Here is a 22,418-nt window from a genome sequence, read left to right as displayed (position 1 = left end):
GTCCTGTCTTTGTCATTTGTATTACTTTGGCATTCTCCATGAGCATGTTGATGGTGTCTTTTTTAGTTTACGTGCTTGCTGTTTGGAATTGTTAAAGACGAAAGTCATTACAGTTGGCTTATCATTTTTTTTGAGAGTTTGAGTCCACCCTGCGCTGGTGTTAAAAGGGAAAGCAAAACTCAACACAACCACTTTGTCTTTAACTCCTCTTGTATAGATCATGTTATTTATTTAACGTCTACTCTTATACAGTACTAAAGGGTTTCTGCAGGTTTTCACCAAGTCGAAATTTAAGACTTTTAAAGACCTTTATAAATTAAATTAAAGACTTACCGCGACATAAAAAAACCCTGTCAATGTCAGAGTCCGGAAACATCGCTATTCTTGCATCTGTTCCAAAAGTGACTCGTGCAGCCTTGCGCTCGGCTGCAAAATAACTTTCATGGTGGTCTCATTTGTAGTCGTAATACAGCGAGTAACATTTGGAGTAGCGAAGAAAGAACTACAACACCACAGAATAAATAAAAAATAACATTGTGAAGCGCTGTGGGAGCATTTCAATGAGAACATTTAGACCGGTTTAAAGTTATTTTAGACTTGGAACACAATTCTTATTTTTTTATTTGATTTTTTCTGTACTTATTTATGTATTTGTGCTGCTGCAACACCTGAATTTTCCCTCTGGGAATCAATAAAGGCTTATCTTATCTCATCTTATGAGAAGGCAGGATCTCACATTTAAAAAGGCAGTGGTTGTGTGATGACATACAATGTAATTAAGTGAAATTGTAAAGAATGAAAGAATAATTTGATCATTGTAAGTTTGATACAGCATTGAGAAATTAAGCAACTAAGGCACTGTTATCATTATATATATGTATTTATACAGTATATTCCAGTTTTCTGATGGGACGCCCCTATCGGCAGGGTGACATCATTTGTTTGTGCTTCTAAAACGGTTAGAGATCCCGGTTGGAAAATCAATATTTTATCATGTCACAGCGCTATGGTTAAGGTTTTGTCCGGTTTAGGCACAAAATGGACTAAGATCCAGGTTTAGGTTTAGAGGTCGACCGATAGTGGATTTTACCGATACCGATAGCTAGGTTGGGCCGTATTTGCCGATAACCGATTAATCGACCGATAGTATTTAGAATTGATACTGGATAAAAACAAACATGACACTCCAAGTAAAACAGTGCTGAACTTTATTATAAAAATAAAAAAACTGTATATAACCATGAAAACATGCTAAATGAAATAAATATATAAATATAAATAAATATTGAAGTCAATAAAAGACATTCATTCAAACTGAAACAAAAAGTAATAAATAACAAATAAAAACCGTTAAACTCAACATGTAACTGTTTAACTGTACAGCAATGCTACACAAGCATGTGTGTTGTCTAAAACAGTTCTCCTACATATTTGGAGTCATTCAGTGCAAAAATAAACATAATGAGCATTATAATTCATATAAAGAACAAACTATTTACATTTCTTCAAAAAAATGTATGGCCCAAATGTATGCCAAATCTCAAAACAGTGACGCCATTCTTCTCTGTAGAACGGTTTAGAACGGTAACAGACGATCTCTGACCTGGAGGGATCTATCTTTCTTTATTCTCTTTGTTCTCGCTTGGATATAAGGCGTAATATGTGACAGACCTGCCTTCCCATTGGTTGAAAACATAAACAAAGGCATCATGGGAGATCCTTGTCGGTAGCACCTACTGTCTATGGGTAGCACGGAGTTAGCGGCAGAAATGACAGAAAATGTGATGAATTATGGACATCAAGTGGATAATTCTTGGATGTAACAGTTTGGATTTAATGCTCAACAACCCCGAAAAAAGGCACAAGTTCCAGGCTGGATAGAAAATCACCTGTAAAGGCTAGAAAGACACCAAAGACACCCCCGTGACGGCTAACTCGTTAGCTTTTAGCTGCAGCAATCAGTAAGTCTCTACGTTTAACTGTTATTAAATTATCTAAATATGAATCAGAGGTGCCGTTTGGGATCGTTGACGATACTTTAGGGTTCTGATTCTGACATTTGGGTCGGACTTGCGTTTATTTTTGTCCGTGTTTTAACCGCTTGAGGTAAGTTAGCCTACTACTAATGTTTAGCGTCATCTCCGCCTCGAAAGCAAACAAATATACTGTTGTGCTGTTCTTTCTCTACTAATGCAGCATCTATTCAACAAATTAATAACTTTATAATGATATGACAAAATGTACTGTATACATACCTTTTTGCTGTCAATGCTTTAAACTCGCATCTGATGTCAGCCTTCTCCGCACAGCATGTGTTCTCCATGCAGCGCGCAGTAACACGTGTCGAAAATAAACAACACGAGGCATCAGTGATAGTTTTTATTTCGCCTCTGTAATGCATGATGCCAGCAGACCCTTCTCAGCTCTTGCGTACTGTGTAATGAATGACAGCGCGTGCTTCTCAGCCACTCCAGCAACGGACGCAACCAGGAAAAACTATTGGTATGGATTTTTGCCGATAACGATAGTTCCACCAATCAACTATCGGTGCCGATTAATCGGCAAAACCGATGAATCGGTCGACCTCTATTTAGGTTCAAATAAGCTTGGGTTACTGCACAAGGGGACTATAAATATGGTAAAACACTTAAAAACGTCTTTAAAAAACCTGGGTCAGTTATTTAAAAGGCCCATTTAAAAGGAATAAAAATGACAAAATAGTGGTTTAAAAAGAGATTAAAGGAGCTCCTGGACAGGATGTCAGCAGGAGTTTAATAACGTAATAAACCTTCTCCCATCTACCCCAATCTCTCCCCCGGACAAGGGTTATGGTAAAAGTAATACTGTCCACTTCAAATAAATAGAGGATCTGACCTATGATCTATGGCCCAAACCTGTGTTCATCCATATATTTAAATCTATTGGTTGTAGTCCGACAATCTCCTGGGTTTTGACCCCTCAGCACTTCCATACAGTGCAGTTTTTTTACGAACGCCGTGCAACCAGTAACATAGCTCAAACACGGCGTTCGTCGTTCGACTGATCGTGACTGTTTTCCAAGATGGCGCCCGCATGTAAACATGAACCCTACTGTCTTTATAATCTGTCTTTTTAATGAACTGTCTGTACACAAAGTACAAAGTTCTCAATGCTTCGGTTTGCACGTAGGGACCCTCATTATGCTACTGTTGAAGTATGGTGCTATTTTGATCCTTGTTAGTGGTATAAATAGTGATTTACCCTCTGCCCCGAAAGGTAGCGTTAGCAGCTAACCACCGGTTTGCGCTAGCTTGTTTCAAGCTACAGACACATTCGATTAGCATGAAAACAGATCCCAGAGAAAACATATTGGATAATCAAAGTGTGGATTATAAACTGACTGATCCTGGATTTATATGCCAATATTGATTTCTTTTAATCATTTTGATAAGGATTCTTATATGTTATTAACATATAAGAATTAGGTTCATTTAGCGCCGGGATTGTCCTTTAAGAGCATGTAAAACAGGCAGGTATATGATCGACAACTAGTGAGAGAGTTTACAGCTGTATTTCACAAAGTGGAAGATTCAGACAGACTGGCAGACCAAGATTAGTTACAACTTCCCAAAATGGGATTAAAATGACAGAAGTAACACACTCATCCATCACAGAACAGACAGCAATGTGATTGAATGTTAGTCCTGCCATTTTAGTTTTTTTTTTAACACAATTCAGCTGCAGCTTGACTGTTATTAGCTAAACCAAAAAATCCCACCTGTCTGAAAAGTATTGGTCTGTTCCAAAGTGTTCTACTTTTCAAAGCTTTATTTCTTTCAAGATTATTCATGTATATGCATTGTGATAGAGGGCCCTTCTATTGAAAAATATATGTTTTTTTTTCTTTATGCACTAGAGCAACGCATCCTTGTAAACGGGTATGTGGGATATCATACGAAAACGCATGCACACCAATTCATAGGATATTCTATGAAATTAGGTGACGGCTGGCTGATCACCTCCCCTGTGCATGGACCAGAGCGCTTGTATACAGCGGCAATCAATGTGGTTAATATTAGGGATGCACCGATCCGACTTTTTCAGTCCCGATACCGATTTTGTGTATCTGTCAATACCCAATACCGATCTGATACCGTTGTTGAATTAATAATACACTGTATACCTTCCACCTTATACCTTCCTTCCACCATGTGGAAGAGACTAAAGTTACCAGACTTTCCTAACTAAACACACGATCCCCGATCCAGCTATTTTGTCAATATCGGGACCGATATCCGATCTTAATATCAGATCGGTGCACCCCTAGTAAACATGCAATAAATACATGGAATATAATTACAGCGCGAGGCCTCGGACGAAGGTGGAGGGATTATATCTCCAACCTGGCCTGGGAACGCCTCAGGATCCCCCAGTCGGAGCTGGTTAATGTGGCTCGGGAAAGGGAAGTTTGGGGTCCCCTGCTGGAGCTGCTGCCCCCGCCACCCGACCCCGGATAAGCGGACGGAAGATGGATGGAGTCCGACAACTACAGTGCATTACTTTTCGTAGCTATATGTACGAATGGTTCATGAGAACAGCCTGAGTACATAATAGATAATTTCCCTTTTTAAAAATTGATCATGAGCGTGCATTAAATTCTTACTTCTTACTTACTTACTTCTCTTCGAAAAGGTATTTGATGTAAATAATGCAAAGATTCCAACAGAACTAATCGTGTGTAGCCCTTGGTTCACCGTACAGGCTTTGAATTTCAGGAATCCAAATGAATTAGGATGTTTTTTTGGATTGTACTGTATCTTTTCAGATTCAACTCTGCACTAAGATTACAGAAGTAGTGAACAAAGCCCAAAGAGGAGGAGATCCAGACACAGATGGAGTATAGACAGTTGAGAAACATCCTTCATTCCAACCTTGGATGGCTACTTCAGAGTGTGTGTGTGTGTGTGTGTGTGTGTGTGTGTGTGTGTGTGTGTGTGTGTGTGTGTGTGTGTGTGTGTGTGTGTTGGGGGGGTTGCGGTGATCTTAATTGAATATTGATAAGTGAGGCGAGCACACGGGGTAAACAGCTGTGACTGGTACTTCATCATATGTGTGTGTGCATCACTCATTATCAGGCCCAGCTGGTCCTCTGAGACGAGTCATCAGACAGTGACCGCACACACACATGATCTCACACACTCATTCCTACACACTCACACTTATTACAGTAATTGACAAACAATTTTGACAGAGATCAAAGTCACCAAAAGTGTGTAGACTGCAGACACAGAGATTCCCCGTTGGCTTTGTTGTTCGTTCAGTAAACAGGCCTCCGAATATCTGATTTATTCCAAACTTTTCTCTAAGACAGAATCTCTTTTTGTACCTCAGAGAGATCGCTACCTAGAAGTGCAACATTTTTCATCCTGTTGCCGTGACAACAGAAGCCATCGTCTTAGTAACACAGTTAGATGCAGAGCGTTTGTCGAGATGGATCAAGAAATTACTGGTATTTGTTGGATGAAGTAGAGTAGGTAGAGGCTTTACGGTTGCATCAGAAGTCACCTAGCAACCGCAGTTGGTGCCATGATGGAGCTCCGTTGCTGTGCATGAATAATGGCTAAATATACTGATGGAACAAAGCCAAACAGACAACAAGACCTTAAAGAAGGAGAAGCACAAAGCTGATCAGTAACAGCAGTCCTCGTGCACTACTTTGGTACCTTGTGTGACCTCTTGAAGCCCATGCCCGACACCTCTAGCCATAGGAGCTACTAAGCCTAAATCTGCTGGTTTTGAATGTAATCCTATTTTATCCCCTAAATTTTGGATTACCGTTTTTTAAAGTGGCTTAAATCTCTCTCCCTTATTCCTGTCATCTCTCTCCTGTTGCTATTTAATATAGCTATAGTGCGTAGTTTCTGTCTCCCCCATGAGGAATTCTAAGTAATGACAACAACACTGTCGGCGCACAAGTCTTCCGTGACCACGGACCCCCCCCCCCCTCCACACAGTTGTTAGTAGCCAAGGAGGACACGGAGGATTAAAACATGATGGACTCTTCAGAAGAGGTCATTATCTTCACTCGAGTTTCTGAGCGGGAAAGTCGCCGGACGCCACAATCTTCTGAACATAGTCATACTGAGAAATCCAGAGAGAGTTGTGTGGAGCTGATAGTCTTAATTAGCTTTGTAGCAACTCATTTAGCAATGGCTGGAATGTGACGGGACGTTCATTAATATCAAAAAGTTACGCGCTAAAGCTTTAATAAAAAGGCAGAAAATGCGCCTAAAGATAATTTCGATAAAATATTATTCAAAGGTGGCCTGGACCTCGTTTACTTAGGCCTCACTTTTACTTCGTTAGACATGAATAGCACTGCGTTCAAACAACACAAGGGGCTGTGTTGGTGGGGACATGCTGCTTCAGGTACTTCAGGTCCTGGGATAGAAATGCTAGTAGCAAATATTGGATCAAATTCATGGATATTAATAAATTTAACGTTAGGCCAATGCCTGGCGTGGGTTTTTACTAGGCTATGTTTTCTGTTATGATTTAATTAGCTACTAAACTAAGCTCAAGTTGTCTGTAATGTGGCAACAGCTAATAGTGTTTGTTACTTCAGCAAATGACTAACAACAGGGATATCAATAAGCTCCACCAATTTCATGTAATAATATTTGCAGCGCAAAGTAAACCTCACGCACTTCAGCACCGCTGCTGAAAGAAAGATACTAGGGTAAACACTGGTTTTACAAATGATCATAGCTGATCTATGAATGTTCTCTGAATATCTGAATGTTGTTCATAATTCTGGTAAAGTGTATCTGGAACAAAACCTGGGGTCTGTTTTAACTCTCAGGTCTTTTAAAACAGCTTAGAACCTTTGGGTTTTCTGTTGCCTTTTATTACATTGAAGTTGGGACTATTGATTTGAATCTTGGACTGTTTTCTTCCATTTTATTATATTTCTATCTTCTATTTTGGACTCTTTTTAATCCTTTTATCTGTCTTTTTATACTGCTTTGTGTTTCTTCCGCATGCCTTTGTATTTCTAATGTAAAGCGTTTTTAATTGCTTCGGTGAAAGGCACGATACGAACAAACTTGCCTACAAAAACTGGGACATACCAGACAGAATATCTAGACAATATAAAATGTGGTTTGACTAGAACTCCTGTGACTTGTGTTTATTAAATGAAATACCCTGACAAGGTTGATTTGTTTCACTGAGGGTTACTATGACACAGTCCTGTCTCGTTTCATAGCCCTGGCTGGCATCGTATTATCGTTCTTAGAAGTCTGAACACATCTGGTTGGCTGGTAAGAGAAGTAGCAAAAAACGCATATGCACAGAAAGAATGGCCTGATGTAGAAAGACGAAGATTTGGATGAACTACGAATAAATGTGTATTGTGTCGACTGAAGGATGTGGGCTGTGAGAGATGTTTTTTCATGAATACAGCCGACATAGAAATATACAGTCGTACACACACACATTATGCATGTCTGCAGTAAGGATTAGGACGGCCCTGATAGCCCTCGGGCCTTCATTTGTCCACAGATACATTTTCTGCGTTTTCACAACAACATCCACAGACTGGTTTCATATGTGGAACACAAGCAGCACAAATCCACAGTCAATTCTGTCAAGCCCTCCTACGTAGAGCCTAAATTCTGCCAGAGCTGGCCCCACAAACACAGCTGCTAAATGTAACACACACACACACACACACACACACTGAGGATAATGTGTGAGTCATGTTAGTGTTTAGATTGCGTTCATTGGTTTTTTGAAGCACTGTGTGTGTAAAGTGTGCCTTTGCAGCATTAATGAATGTTAAAGCAAGAATTCACCCTTGCATTCTCTTACATCATCAATCTAGTGCTTTCAGGGAGTGCTCACGTTCATTGACTTTAGCTGAATAATTTGTACAACAAGATAGAGGTTTGCCTGAAACTTGTCATCAAACAGAAGTAGTATAAGTAAGCATGCAACTGCAAAGTAAGTTTATCTTGTGTGTGTTTACGGCAAAACAATAAAAAACTGTATATCATTAGTATGTATTAGGACACCATTCAAATGCCTAAAGCACCAGTCACACCAGAAAGTGGCATAGCAAAGTTTATCCATGTGTCCTAATGAAATAGAAATAGCAACTCGCAGGGCTGGTTGGTGAAGTACTATAGCTGGCACACTAAGTATCAGTAACTGCTAACACTCTAGCCAGCCAGGAAAATGCTAGCATTACTCAGTTACAGCTAGCTAGCTCCGTCTCTAAAGGCCCTGGCACACCAAGCAGATGGCCAAGAACTAGTGGCGACGAAGACAGACTGTGGCGTTGCCTCACGTCACCGGACGTCGCTTTTGTCTTTGCCAAAATTTGCACTCGAACACACCGAAAAGACTACAGCAGGCGGCCAACTACCACATAAGTTCTGTGCCTGCGTGAGAGGAAATAACTCTCCATGCCAGCAGGCTGCGGTAATCTATTCGTCATTCAAAAAGGAAAACCGGATACAAACGTTGCTATGATGCCCACAACAAACAGCGTTCGCCCTACTCAGCGGAGGCAGAACCGAACAGAGCCTACGGCCCCTCTGCTTCACCCCTGCCGGGAAGATACATCGCTAAAGGCTGCGACGTATCGCGAGAGGTGGAGATCTTTTTGTGTAAGTTTATAAGAAAATATCAGCAGAAAACTGCACTTTAAAAAGAAGCTGTCATTCTTTTTTAGTGGTGCCTTTTATGTTTCATTCAATGTTCAATTTGTTCAATAAAACAATGTTGGAAATGATTTCCTTGTATTTGTTTCAAATTCAACATGCAAATTTGTTGTATTTTAGAAAAACACTGAAAGCAGCGGAAATGCAGAACTGAGTACATTTTGATATTCATTTATTTATCGCAAGTAATATTGTTATCGTTGCCATATATTTTCCTCACATTGTGCAGCCCTACTTTTAACAATGACCGAGTCAAAGAGAGGGTACAGACCTTATCTTTGAGATGCTTCTGTATCTCAGACAGGGACATGGAGGTGTTCTGTGGACCGCGCCTGAGACAAACAGACACACAATACAGTTCATTTCTGTTCAGCTGCTGCCACCAAACGCCTATAAATGCAAAGCAGCGTGATATTTCTTTGTTTAGAAAACGTCTGCTGTGGTGCTGGAGAAGAGGAGTGTGTGTACCTCACGCTGCTGCTGCTGCTGCTGCTGCTGCAGGCTCTGTTGGCCGCAGGGGCTCGACTGAACCGCCTCAGAAACTGCGTGTAGTCCACCGTTTCACCGCCCCTCTCGCACACCTACAGCAGCCACAAAACACAAAGACGTGTAAACACACGTGGTTCCACATACTGTAGGCAAGGCAAGGCAAGGCAGCTTTATTTGTATAGCACATTTCAGCAACAGGGCAAATCAAAGTGCTTCACATAAAACATTAAAGAGCAGTTCAAAACAATAAGAAAATATAAAAACAGTTATAATTACGAGAATAATAGTTACAGTGCAGTACGAGAAATGAATAAATTATTTAAAGAAAGGCAGCATCAAAAAGAAAGGTCTTCAGCCTTGATTTAAAAAAACAGAGTTGCGGTGGACCTGCAGTTTTCTGGGAGTTTGTTCCACATATGTGGAGCATAAAAACTGAACGCTGCTTCCCCCTGTTTAGTTCTGACTCTGGGGACAGAAAGCAGACCTGTCCCAGATAGAGGATGGATACCCGAACCGAGCCCGACGGGCCGGGCCGGGTTCGGACAGATATTTAGAAATGATGTTGGGGTTCGGGTCAGGCTCAGTCACATCGGCGCGATAAGGCATTGAACATTTTAAATCTAAAACAGCTTATGATGTAGGTGCGTGCCTGTGTTAACGTGCTTGTTGCCCCGTGTGTGCTGATGCCTCATCTGTTGACATTTCTGAATGCCTTCCTACAGTTGCTTAACAAAAGCTTTCCACAAAAACAAACGTGTCATTAGTATGAGAAAAAAAGGAGATTTTAACTGTGTCAGGCTCGGGTCGGGCTCGGACAGAAATATCTTAATGCCCGTTGGGCTCGGGCCGAGTTCGGTTACTGCTCCGTCGGACGCGGGCCGGGCTCGGACAGAAAAATGCGGCCCGATCCGCACTCCAGTCCCAGACGACCTGAGAGATCTGGCTGGTTCAGAATGTAGCAGCAGATCAGAAATGCATTTGGCCCCCAAACCGTTTAGTGCTTTATAAAACAAACAGAGAAATCAATTCTTTGAGGGACAGGAAGCCAGTGTAAAGTAGGGCTGTAAAAGAATATTCTAAATTCGAATATATATTCGAATAGTTTTTAGGTGAAAACTAATATTCGAATTAAAAAAAAAAAATGTGGAAAAAACGCTCGCGGTAGCAGAGGCTGTCTGGCTATTTGCTTTGCGAGTGGGCGCGCTAGCACGCCTGAGTGTTCAGGGACAGGTCACAGGAGTCGCACTGTCTGGCACAGCGTCACTGCTGAAAGTTGACTTGTCTTGCATGGAAGATGGCAGAAAGTGCAGAGGCCAACTTGACCGCATCAGAGAAAGCGATTTTTACGCCCCAAAATCTAAAAAGCCATGTCTGGAAGTACTTTGGATTTTGGTCGGTAGGAGGTAAAATAGTTGAGCCGCGAGATAAAGTTGTATGCAAGCTATGTAAAATACAGTTAGCATACCATTCGACCACTAGCAACATGAGGTCACATCTCGAAAATGTGCACCCAAATGAGCATGGCATAATGTGTGGAACTCCAGATAAACAGTCACGTCTTGACACGTATTTTGCACCGCCTGCCACAAGCTCTTTGTCTGCAACACGACAAGAGGCCATAACGGAGAAATTAATTTTGTTCATTTGTAAGGACATGAGACCAATCAGTGTCGTGGATGGGGCAGGCTTCAGGGATTTCTGTCAAGCGATGGAACCGAGGTACCGTATCCCTATGCTACGACTGAATAGATATGCATGAATAAAGGTTAAATGCACTGCTTCCACTGGTTTGATTATTTACCGTTTCATGTCAAGGAAAAGCTCCATGTTTACTACAGCACAGCTCGCTCGGAGCGTTCAATGTCGGTTCTATATCGGCTACTGTGAAACTTCAATTAATGTTAATAATATTTGTTTCAATCACTGAATGAAGCCTGCTATATTTGGGACAATGGTCGCGACCTTAAATTGCTTGCACAAAACTCTTGATCAGCACTCAAAATGTGTTTATTGTTGTTCATTTTAAACCGTTATGCGCACAGCCGCACATTGTGCAGAGAGCGTGAGAGAGAGAGAGAAAGTGCTCGAGTGAGCGAGCGTGAGGTCTGCGGTCTTGGCCATCATTTGATTTACTTGTTTTTCTGTAGGTAATACGTTGTCAAATATGTTTAAACTTAAATAGACTACCTATACAAGTAGTTATGTCTCTTTGTATTAATTTGTCCTGTTATTGACGTAATGCGCGTCATTGACAAAATGCGCATGCGCAACCAGATGTTCGAATAGTTCGAATAATACGTGTTTTTTTAGAGGGAATATTCGAACGTCATTTTTGAGCAATTTTGACAGCCCTAGTGTAAAGACTTCAGAACTGGAGTGATGTGATCCACTTTCTTGGTCTTAGTGAGGACTGGAGCAGCAGTGATCTGAATCAGCTGCAGCTGTCTGATTGATTTTTTGAGAGAGACCTGTAAAGACACCATTACAGTAGTCTAGTCTACTGAAGATAAAAGCATGGACATGTTTTTCCAAATCCTGCTGAGACATAAGTCCTTTAACCCTTGATATATATATATATATATATATATATATATATATATATATATATATATATACACATACTGTACACAAAACACAACTGTGATGATGATGATGAAAAGCAAGAGGAGGATGAAGATAATGGTGTGCACTCAAGCCCACTCCAAACTTTTTCAAACATTCCGGTACCAGCGTCTGTGATAATGGCACATATAATGGCGTCTCCGTGGAGACGGGAAGAGCATGGTGGCGATGTGGCTGGCTGGCTGGCGTCAGGTGGGTTGAGCAGTAATTTTCAGGACGAGGCTGTTTGGGGAATACACTAGGTGCCGTTCTCTGGAACGGGGGGGCACACCTGGGAAATGCAGTCGCATGCTTTTGTTCTGACCTTTGTGCTGTTTTACAAACACACACACAAGGACACACACACACACACACATACACTTTACAGAAAACTGGTAAAGAGTTGGCACATACCCAAACACACAAAATCAGGGAACTAGTTTCCACAAAAACAAACGCACACAAATACACACGTGCATTCAATCAAGCAGACAAATACTTGGCGCACATACACACACACACACACACACACACACACACACACACACGCGCGTATACCTATTTTGATGGCTCATAATCAAAGTACAGTCCCTGTTGCCCTGCCCTACATCCTTCCATGGTGTAATCCAGTGCAGCGGTCCCCAGCGGAGCTCCTGGCATTGAGTCTTATTATAGACACCACACTGTCCAATTATCACTGCTATCAGCAGCCATGGAGCGTAACACACACACACCTCAGGGGAGGAAGAGGGGGGGGGGCTCTCCGTGCTCTATATACCTGTGACAGCGTTGTTACACCTGCACTTCAGTTAGAGGCTGAAGGTGAGAGGGAGGTCAGTGGCTGATAGTATGGAGGGCAGGGGCCATGAAACGTGTTGAGACGTCTGTACATCGGGACAAAATCAACTGTAAATAGTATAAAATAATCATGGGTTTAAAAGAAATAGCTGTTAATCACTCTAAAATGAACACAGGGCTGAAAAAAGCCATTTGGTAAGTGAGGAGACAGAGCTTGAGCTCTCCTGATGAAGTGGATTTTCTCTGTCTTGTTCTCTGCATGAGTCTGGCTGTCCATCACCAGCAGCTTCTTCTTCATCCTCATCAGATTTGTCAGCTGTGATTGTCTTTTTGCCATCAACCCTCCCTCCTCCCCAATAAGCTTGAATTATGCAGGCATATTTCTTTTACGGGCCCAGCTTTTACAGACGCAGCACATTTAACACTTGATCAATATTTTACGAAAAAGAGATCCTGATGGATGAGACCAGATAGATAAATAAAGAACAGAAAAAGAAGAACTAGAAGAAGAGTGGAGGGGGGGGGGGGGGGGGAGGGGGTGTGCCAGGCTGCTTGTGGCTTTCTCGCTCCCCCAAGCACAAAGCAACTTCCACATCAAAATGTCACCAGAACAACAGCTGCTACTCCAGTGATAGTCCTTTAAAGTAAACTTTCGACAACTCTCCAGAAAGCGCACACGCACACTCAATCGCACAGTGGCTTCAATGAATAAGACGGTGAGTGGGAGGGGTGGGCGAGGGATGGAGGGGAAGTGGGGTTGTGTATGGGGAGGAGAGGGGGGGGACACAAAGTGCTGATATTATGGGAGGAAATCTGTGTGGGAAAGACAGGCAGTCAAACTGTCAGGCGTGAGCGCTGAGACGGAACAAAGAGGAACAGTGGAGACGATTACAGTGGCGTAGCAGAGTGACAGAGGCATCGCGCACACAGATGAAGACGAAGGGAGAGGGGGAATTACACCGCCATGCACAGACCCCAAAAACACACACACACACACACACACACACACACATATTCACGCTAGATTGATCAATGTCAGAGAGTAGAAGCATCCTGATCCAAGGCCTCAACACACTCATTAGACTTCATGGATGCAGAGTGACGACTTCAACATTCTACATCGACCAGCTTTTATAGCCCAGAGGTTTTCTTTTAAATGGATTCCTTCATTTTTAGTAAACATCTGCAGGATGCTGAGGAATATATGGAAAAAAAACATAGTAGAGAATGAGCCAGCGGGACGCCCGGATAGCTCAGTTGGTTGAGCGGGCGCCCATATATATAGAGGTTTACTCCTTGACGCAGCGGCCGCTGGTTCCACTCCAACCTTTGCTGCATGTCATTGCAGCTGTCCTATTAAAATAAAGGCCGAAAAAGAATAAAGAATAATAAAAAAATAAAAAATAGAATGAGCCAGTGGGCTCGATCAGAGGAAAAACTGATGCCAGCCAACGCAACAGAGGTGCAAACAAATAACGTCTGCTTTAACATCCGCCGGACTCACTTCTCCGCTGACCAGTCTTCACAGCCACGGAGCATCATGTGTCAGTGTCAGTGATTTTAAAAAGAAATCTTCTACTGCCATCTTCTGGATGACGCCCCACGTAACAACACAACATTTAGAGGATGAAAATCTAAAGCCTCGTTTCCACCAAGCAGTAGAGGTGTGAATCTTCACTGATCTCCCGATTCGATCCGATTACGATTGTCATGTCAGCGATTCGATTCAATTCGATATCTTGATGCATCACGATGCGTCAAATACATTTTTCTATTAAAGCCATATAGGATATTTAATTCATAGCTTTTCAAGCTTCAAAAATAAATTGGATACATAAAACTACAGCACTGAGCACATGGCACTTCCTGGTAAAACATACCAGAATATGTAAACAGTAAAGGTTGTTAGGCCTACATTAAATTGTAAACAGAAATGATAGGATTATGGCCCGGCCGATTATCGATGCAGCATCATCCATGTCCACGACTCGATGCATCGATTATTTGATTAATTTCAACACCTCTACCAAGCAGTCTGGTTCCTTGCAGTTTATTTTGCTTCACATTGGAGCAGTTATTTTTTGCGTTTACATTGTCAAACGTTTTGGACTATACCAATAGAACCGCTGTATTCCGTCCAGGACCGGTGTGGGGTCCATGTCTACACGTACCTACGTACGTAGCCACGGGATTTAACGCAGAAGCATAAATCACGCTTAACACAGGTATCCAAAAGTGTTTCACAAACACCTTCAACTGTCACTATTTCCAATGGAGACGAAAGGAGATTAGTGAGATCAAGTGTTCTGAAATCAGATCTGGGGCACCCTGGTAGCTCACCTGGTGGAACGTGCGCCCCATGTTCAAAGCCTCAGACCTTACACATGATGATGTATGTGTTTATTTGCATATAGAGAGGGGAAGTGATCCTGTGAGTCAAGCGGTCACTCAGGACGCATTTGGAGACACATTCTACAGACAGGTGAAAGCTCACATACTTAGAGCTGTCCACTTGTGATCGGCAAGATATTAAAGCCTCAAAAAACACCCACACAGGTGATTTCAGTTATTGTGGCTGATTGGACCTCTGCTCAGGTTGAAGGTGGTTTAGAGCATGATGGGAATTTATTAGGTCACAAATCCTTTCTACCAATAAGAATGATAAAACTGTCATTTTTCCCACCCTGACAGGGGAAACAAAGCTAACAAGAGGTTTAGGAAGATGTCAATCAATCAGTCTCTACACACCAGAGGTGGCAGTATTGCTGCGTTCCAGACACAATTTTTTGCCCGTAAGTTACGACTTCAAGTCGCAACTCACGACTTGGTAGCGTTCCAGGCAAAGTCACCACAAACCCTTCTAGCTAGCGTTAGCGTTAGATAGCGGCTACCTACCGTTGACGTTAGCTTGCGCTAGCTGATACTAGCGATTTCTAGTCGCCGACATATTTTGGGCTTCATTTAATAAACATAACCTGTAGTAGTACACAATCGTATGTGTATTGTTTTGATTACAATGTGAAGAATTACTTTACGTTGCCTGTTTATGTCAATTTATTTCTATTTCTCACTGTTAATCACCGGCGTCTGTACAGCATCAACAGGGGTCGCCATTGTTGTTTATGTGTGTGTGTGTGTGTGTGTGTGTGTGTGTGTGTGAGACGTCAAAACTGTAACTGGGAGTACAACGATCTGGTACGAGTTCACGGGGAGTAAGTTACGGGTTTGACTGCCGTTCCAGGGCATTTTCATTGGTAGAAGGTTGTGAAAACACAAGTTACGGGTTGCCTGGAACCAGGGCTGGCATCTGGCATACCAGGCATTTTCCCGGTGGGCCGACGCACTTTTGGGCCGAATTGCCGATATAATTTCTTTTTTTTTTTTTTCAAGCAAGTCAAGTCAAGTCTCTATCTATCTATCTATCTATCTATCTATCTATCTATCTATCTATCTAGTCTTGAGCTACTAGTCAAGCAAGTCACAAGTCATACAAAATCCTGATGATCTAACCCCGTTTCCACATTTAAATCAGTTAAAAAAGACAGAAAAGTTGTTTTCTAGCAGACGTTTAACCAACTGATTCATTATCTAAAAAGAAATATTCTCATACGTTTCTTTGTGGGTTTTGTAGTGACGGATGAAGTGACATGTTGTGGTGGTCGTGTCTTGATTTTTGTGCTGCGGACTTTGCACACCGCTGTTCTCTTCTTACTACTGCCATTGACTACTTAATCCTTGAATCTAAATTGGATTATTTTTGGCATGACGGCTGCCTCCTGCCTCCAGGTTGGCGCGCATAGCACAACAAATCACCCAATCATGTTTCCAAAAAAAACAAAAAAACATAGCTTCTCAATAACTTGAAAAACCAAATATTGCTTTGTATAACATTAATAAAAAAGTCAAGTCCTTTTGGGTCATCTATCTCAGGTCTAAGTCAAGTCTCAAGTTATGAAAACCAAGTCAAAGTCAATCAAGTCTCAAGTCCCCAAATTTGTCAAGTCAAGTCAAGTCAAATCGTTTATCAATGTAAGTCAATCAAGTCTCAAGTCCCCAAATTTGTCAAGTCAAGTCTTTATTTTTGCCAAAGCGACGCAAATCGCCTGGAATTCATTTTGGTGATTTTGCTCAAACAGGACAACACAACACAGTATAGGACAAGGATGACAACACGACTTGAGTCTGACTCGTGTCAAGTCATGCAACTCGAGTCCCCCAGACAGTCCTGGGAAGAGGTCTAAATGGCTAGTTGAAATGAAAACACCTGTGTTGGGAGTTCATGGCCCTTGAAATCAAGTCAGAACAGCCCCTAACTGATGAAGCAGCAAACTTGCTCAAGTGCTTTTGGGAGACCCCTGACCTCTGACCGCCGTGTGGACAGAGAGGAAAGTTAACGTCCCTCTCACCTCGTTGAGGACAGTGTCGAGCTGGTTCTGGCTGAGAGACAGCAGGCTCCTCAGGACTCGTCTGAACTCCTCTGTGCTCACCAGCCCCGTACCATCAGGGTCCACTGCCACGAGGGCCGACTTGATGTTCGCCAGTCTGCTGTGGATCAGAGGCTCCACCTGCTCCAGGGTGAGCCGCCCCCCTGGAGGGGGTCAGATGAGGATGAAATATACCTAACGTCACTTTGAAGCTACTTTAGGGAAATAATAGAGTTTTACAGGAGGGAAACACATAAAACAAGTGGTCATATATACAGTACACATTCCTGTATCCCTAAATATACTTCCACTACGTGGACATATGGACTGCATTTATATAGCGCTTTCCTAGTTAGTATATAGCGCTTTCCTAGTCTTACTCTTCTTGCCATATGAGGTGCCACCTGCTTATCAGATAAACATTCATGCACATAGGTGTCATTTATGGGTGGGGTGGGGGGGGTTACAACCCATCCAATAATTCAAACTGGGCTTCTTTTTTTTTTTTTTTTTGTTCGCTTTTTTTCAATGTTTTTGTTGCTTTTTCAAGTTACTTTTCAACATTTTTTTCTGTTTTTGTCAGGACCTCCCTAGATAGTTGGAGATCTCAAACCCCCCCCCAATGCTGAACCCAAATGTATGCCCTTGTTCACGCACACTGATGGTGGCAGCATTGGAGCAATTCAGGGTTCAGCGTCTTGCCCAAGGACACTTGGGCAACATGGGACTACAGGGCCAGAGATCAAACCACCAACCTTCCGATTGGCAGACGGCCGCTCTACCTGAGCCATAGCCGCCCCATATATACAGAGAGAGAGAGAGAGAGAGTCCATAAGTTGTAACTATTGGTCTTAATGGTTAATACTAGGGCTGTCAATCGATTAAAAAAATTAATCTAATTAATTACAGACTCTGTGATTAATTAATCGAAATTAATCGCATACATAATTAACGGTGCCTGAACCGATACTTTTTAAGAAAGTAAAAACAGAAAAGAAAACAAAGGGTACTAAACAACAGTTGGTGACATTAAAGAACGGCTTGTTTATTGCTAAGGCCATATGGTCAAAATTAAATGATTTAATAGTAATGTATAACAATAACAATAACTTATTTCACTAGTAAATTGCTGTTGAACGACAAAAACAACCACAATAACTTCAAATGCACCACGAAGCTGTAGTTTACCAGTTTCATTGAACGCACCGTCTGTGTTGTTTTTCCGACAGCAGCTCGGCAGCTGCAGATTGTTACATCCCGCTGTTGAGTCACAGTCCTCTACAGTAAAACACAGTCAAACTTTACACCGTTCAGCGTTAGCTGTCAGCATTGTAACCGTGTTTAATCCAGCTACTAGCTAGCGGTAGGCTAACGTTAGCTGCTGTCGAGTATAGTGTTAACTAGCTAGCGGTAGGCTAACGTTAGCTGCTGTCGAGTATAGTGTTAACTAGCTAGCGGTAGGCTAACGTTAGCTGCTGTCGAGTATAGTGTTAACTAGCTAGCGGTAGGCTAACGTTAGCTGCTGTTGAGTATAGTGTTAACTAGCTAGCGGTAGGCTAACGTTAGCTGCTGTCTAGTATAGTGTTAACTAATGTCACATGCAGCGGTGTTTGTGTTGCCTGTATCGTCTTCAGAGCACCAGAGAGAAGTGCAGACATATCAGTGGCACCAGATTTCGGTAGCCAGGGTTGGCAGGAAGAAGATTTTTACAAGTAAATGTTCCAGTTAATGATCCAGGCAGAACATTCTCGTCTCCCTCCTTCATTTTACAGTCCAATGATGGCTAGAACGGCACCGGGTCAAACGTCAATATGGAATGGATTAATCTGCGTTATTTTTTTTAACGCGTTATTTTTTCTCAGATTAATTAATCGAAATGAACGCGTTATTTTGACAGCCCTAGTTAATACATTGTGTTTTAGATCACTTGTAATCCATTAATAGGAAAGAAGTTTTAATGTCTTAAAACGCTGAATTAAAGGTCCTATGACATGCTGCTTTTTGGATGCTTTTATATAGACCTTAGTGGTCCCCTAATACTGTATCTGAAGTCTCTTTTATATAGACCTTAGTGGTCCCCTAATACTGTATCTGAAGTATCTTTTATATAGGCCTTAGTGGTCCCCTAATACTGTATCTGAAGTCTCTTTTATATAGGCCTTAGTGGTCCCCTAATACTGTATCTGAAGTCTCTTTCCTAAAATTCAGCCTTGGTGCAGAATTACAGCCACTAGAGCCAGTCCCACAATGAGCTTTCCTTAGGATGTGCCATTTCTGTGTCTGTAGCTTTAAATGCTATTGAGGAGGAGAGGGGGGGGGAAGGTGGAGGGTGGGGGTGTGGCCTTGACCAACTGCCATGCTTCGCTTGTTTTTAAGCCATGATGTCTCTCTCTCTCATGGGTGGGCCAAATTCTCTGGGCGGGCAAAGCAGAGAAAGGGGAGGTAACCTTTCCCCTTATGACATCATAAAGAGAAGATTCCAGATCGGCCCATCTGAGCTTTCATTTTCTCAAAGGCAGAGCAGGATACCCAGGGCTCGGTTTACACCTATCACCATTTCTAGCCACTGGGGGACCATAGGCAGGCTGGGGGAACTCATGTTAATGTTAAAAAACCTCATAAAGTGACATTTCCATGCCATGGGACCTTTAAAGTAGAATTAAATTTGTCAGAAAAATACTCTAATGTCAAAGTTAAATTAAAATTAAATTAAAAAAACATTTTTCAATTTGTTTTTATCAATGGCTTATAAATAATCTATAAAGCTTAGGAAGTTATATATTAAGCATTATTAAAGCCATGAGGGTTGTGACTAACTCAGAAACAAGCAACATTTAGCATTTTCGCAGCACTGGGCCAGGCTAAATCATTCTGCAAACCAAACTGATATCAAAAAATGTCTGATTCAGTTATTAAAAAAGAAAAAGAATTATTGACCAATGAGATTATGAAATTATATTAAAGCTCTAAGTAAAAACGAATAGGAAACTACAGCTGAGGAAACTGAAGGTTGAAACACCACTTACCTCTATCTGTGTGGACCCATGTCTGCCTGTGTCTGCCGCCTGTCTGTCTCTTTGCGGAGGAGTGTGTGGTAGTGCCCAGAGCGGTGTGGGGCCGCGGGCCGATGACCAGGTGTCCCAGTCCAAGGTGAAGAGGCAGCAGCTTGGCCATACTGGGTGAAACTGGTGTGTGTGGGGAGAGAGGCTGGAGGACAGGAGGGTGATAAATGACACTGGGTAGTGACTGCGGTTGCTAGTTGACACATGAACATGATCTCTCTCTCTGTCTGTCTCTGTGTGTGTGTGTGTGTGTGTGTGTGTGTGTGTGTGAGATGAATCAGCAGTTGGCACTTCTGAGCACATCCCACTGTATTCAACCATTCAGTCTAGTTTTGTTGCCACAGCTCGCTATTGTCAAATCTGTCACCATGGATGCAAAAAAAAACAACAAAGTTTTTTTCTTCTAAATGTTAAATGGCAAGACATTCTATGGGCAAGACAGATATTGAATAAAGTTGTGGAAAGAAACTAAGTACATTTACTAAAGCACTAGCCTAGACTTACTAGTACTGAGTATTTTCATTTGTATATTACTTAGTACTTGTTCTACTCCACTACATTGATTAGACAGCTATAGTTAGCTATCACTTACCTTGTTAAAGTCCAAGGCTGTCCAGTTTTCACTTTAATGCACCAGTAATGATAATCTATAGTATAATATAATCATATAACACTGACAAGGTCTATTCTCCTGCAAACAGACTAAACTGCTAAAGACAGTATACTTTAAGTGCGTGTTGCTGATAACACTTTTGTACAACTTAATGTGGCTATATATATATATATATATATATATATATATATATATATTAGTGTTTTACAGTGGTGTAGTCTCCGTGATATGCAGGTATACGCAGTATACCCACCAAGAAAGCTCCAGGATTTCCATATACCCACTTAAAAATGCCCAATGACATACAACATACTTTCCATCATATTTTTGACATATTCTGTTTTTTATTATATTCAGGTTTTTTTTCTTTGCATAGGCTAAATTAAGGTATTTCAGCTGTGAATTGGTGCATAAAAGTGTATCAAAATGCAGGAAATGAAGTATTTGACGCTCAAAATTTCCCTGGGGGAGGACACCCAGACGTCGCCAAGTCCCATTCTGGCCCATACATATACAGTACAGTATACCCACTACAATACATTAGATTACACCACTAGTCTAGTCGGTGTTTTAGCAACAACGAACCTGAATTTGAAACGTGTTGCTCTAGTGACAACCCACAGAGCTCTACAAAGATTTTAGCATCTTCCTTTACTCTTTTGGTTCACCTTAACCGCCTATGAACCTTATTTTCAGCCGGAGCAGGCACCTGATTTCAGAGGGGAAAAAAGCCTCTAAAGGCCACTACAACCTGCTCAGAAACGGACAGACAGATATTTGACTCAAGAGTTAATGAAGACCAAAAACAGAACTAAAACAGACTGAATATTGGACTTACATTCCTTTGGTGGACACAAACACGACTTCAATGCTAATGTTTCTGCTGGATGTGTAAAAGGGCAGCTGTTAGCTAACAAGTTAGCCATACCAAAGAATTTCGCCATACCAATTAAAAGGTGATAGGTTATTTCAGTGTGTATGCCTTGTTGTTTTTTTAACGCTGGGCTTGTAATTTGCATTGTGGTAGCCTAATATTGCTATTTTGACTTAAAAAATATATAACTTTTGCACAGCTGCCACTGTGGCCACATGACGATTACAAGATAATTATAAATGCTTAAACATGAGTAGCACTAGAGAAAGAACTCATAATCTAGCACACTGACTCAGTTAGTAGTGCCACTTTCACAGTAGCCTACTGTGTCCACGTTCGGACACTTTTTGGCTAGGGTTCTATCAAAATATCTATATAAATACGAATATAAATTATCTATTAATGTCTTTTAGTTAATTTAATGGTGTAAAATTAAAGTGTAACTTCTTACCCTTCTAACGTTATATCGTTTCAACCGTTTACTTTAGCTTCTACTTCACGAGAGCCTGCTAAAGTACACTATCAACGGTGAATTAGCCGTGCGCTACCCTTAGACCCGCCCTTCAATAGCATTCACACACTACTATTGGCCAGGCGTCCAGATGCTTACGCAAGGTAACGGAACCCGATTTGTACAGGTCCTATCACCTGACCAATCGGCTATCCTAACCTCACCCAACCAATCGAGCTGCTATTGAAGGGCGGGTTTTGGCGTGGCCATAGTAGGAAAAACAAATTGGCTAACCGGACACCTCTATCTCCTCGCTGTAAACATTGGGCGCTGCTGGTTTTTTCGGGGGTATTAAGTCCCATCACTGCTGTCAAAACTACCGGATCGTACTTCCGTCCTTC

At 41.7% G+C, this 22,418-nt stretch overlaps 1 protein-coding gene across 1 annotated transcript in view; it reads right to left on the bottom strand.

Annotated features, from left to right (window-relative positions):
• Positions 1 to 22,130, bottom strand: part of efcab6 (EF-hand calcium binding domain 6) — a 74,787-nt gene extending 52,657 nt beyond the window's left edge. The window contains exons 1-5 of the mRNA XM_035995942.1: positions 22,018 to 22,130; positions 20,043 to 20,202; positions 17,000 to 17,189; positions 9,174 to 9,286; positions 8,977 to 9,037 (exon numbers count right to left, since the gene is read on the bottom strand). Of these exons, the coding sequence (XP_035851835.1) occupies positions 8,977 to 9,037; positions 9,174 to 9,286; positions 17,000 to 17,189; positions 20,043 to 20,191 (513 nt within the window). The 5' untranslated portion in view covers positions 20,192 to 20,202; positions 22,018 to 22,130. The remainder of the gene's footprint in view (positions 1 to 8,976; positions 9,038 to 9,173; positions 9,287 to 16,999; positions 17,190 to 20,042; positions 20,203 to 22,017) is intronic.
• Between the last annotated feature and the right edge of the window lie 288 nt (positions 22,131 to 22,418).

This window comes from Sander lucioperca, chromosome 20, assembly GCF_008315115.2.
Source record: "Sander lucioperca isolate FBNREF2018 chromosome 20, SLUC_FBN_1.2, whole genome shotgun sequence".
NCBI lineage: Eukaryota > Metazoa > Chordata > Actinopteri > Perciformes > Percidae > Sander > Sander lucioperca.
Note: the sequence above shows the minus strand (reverse complement) of the source record. Positions and strands in the feature narration are given on the sequence as shown.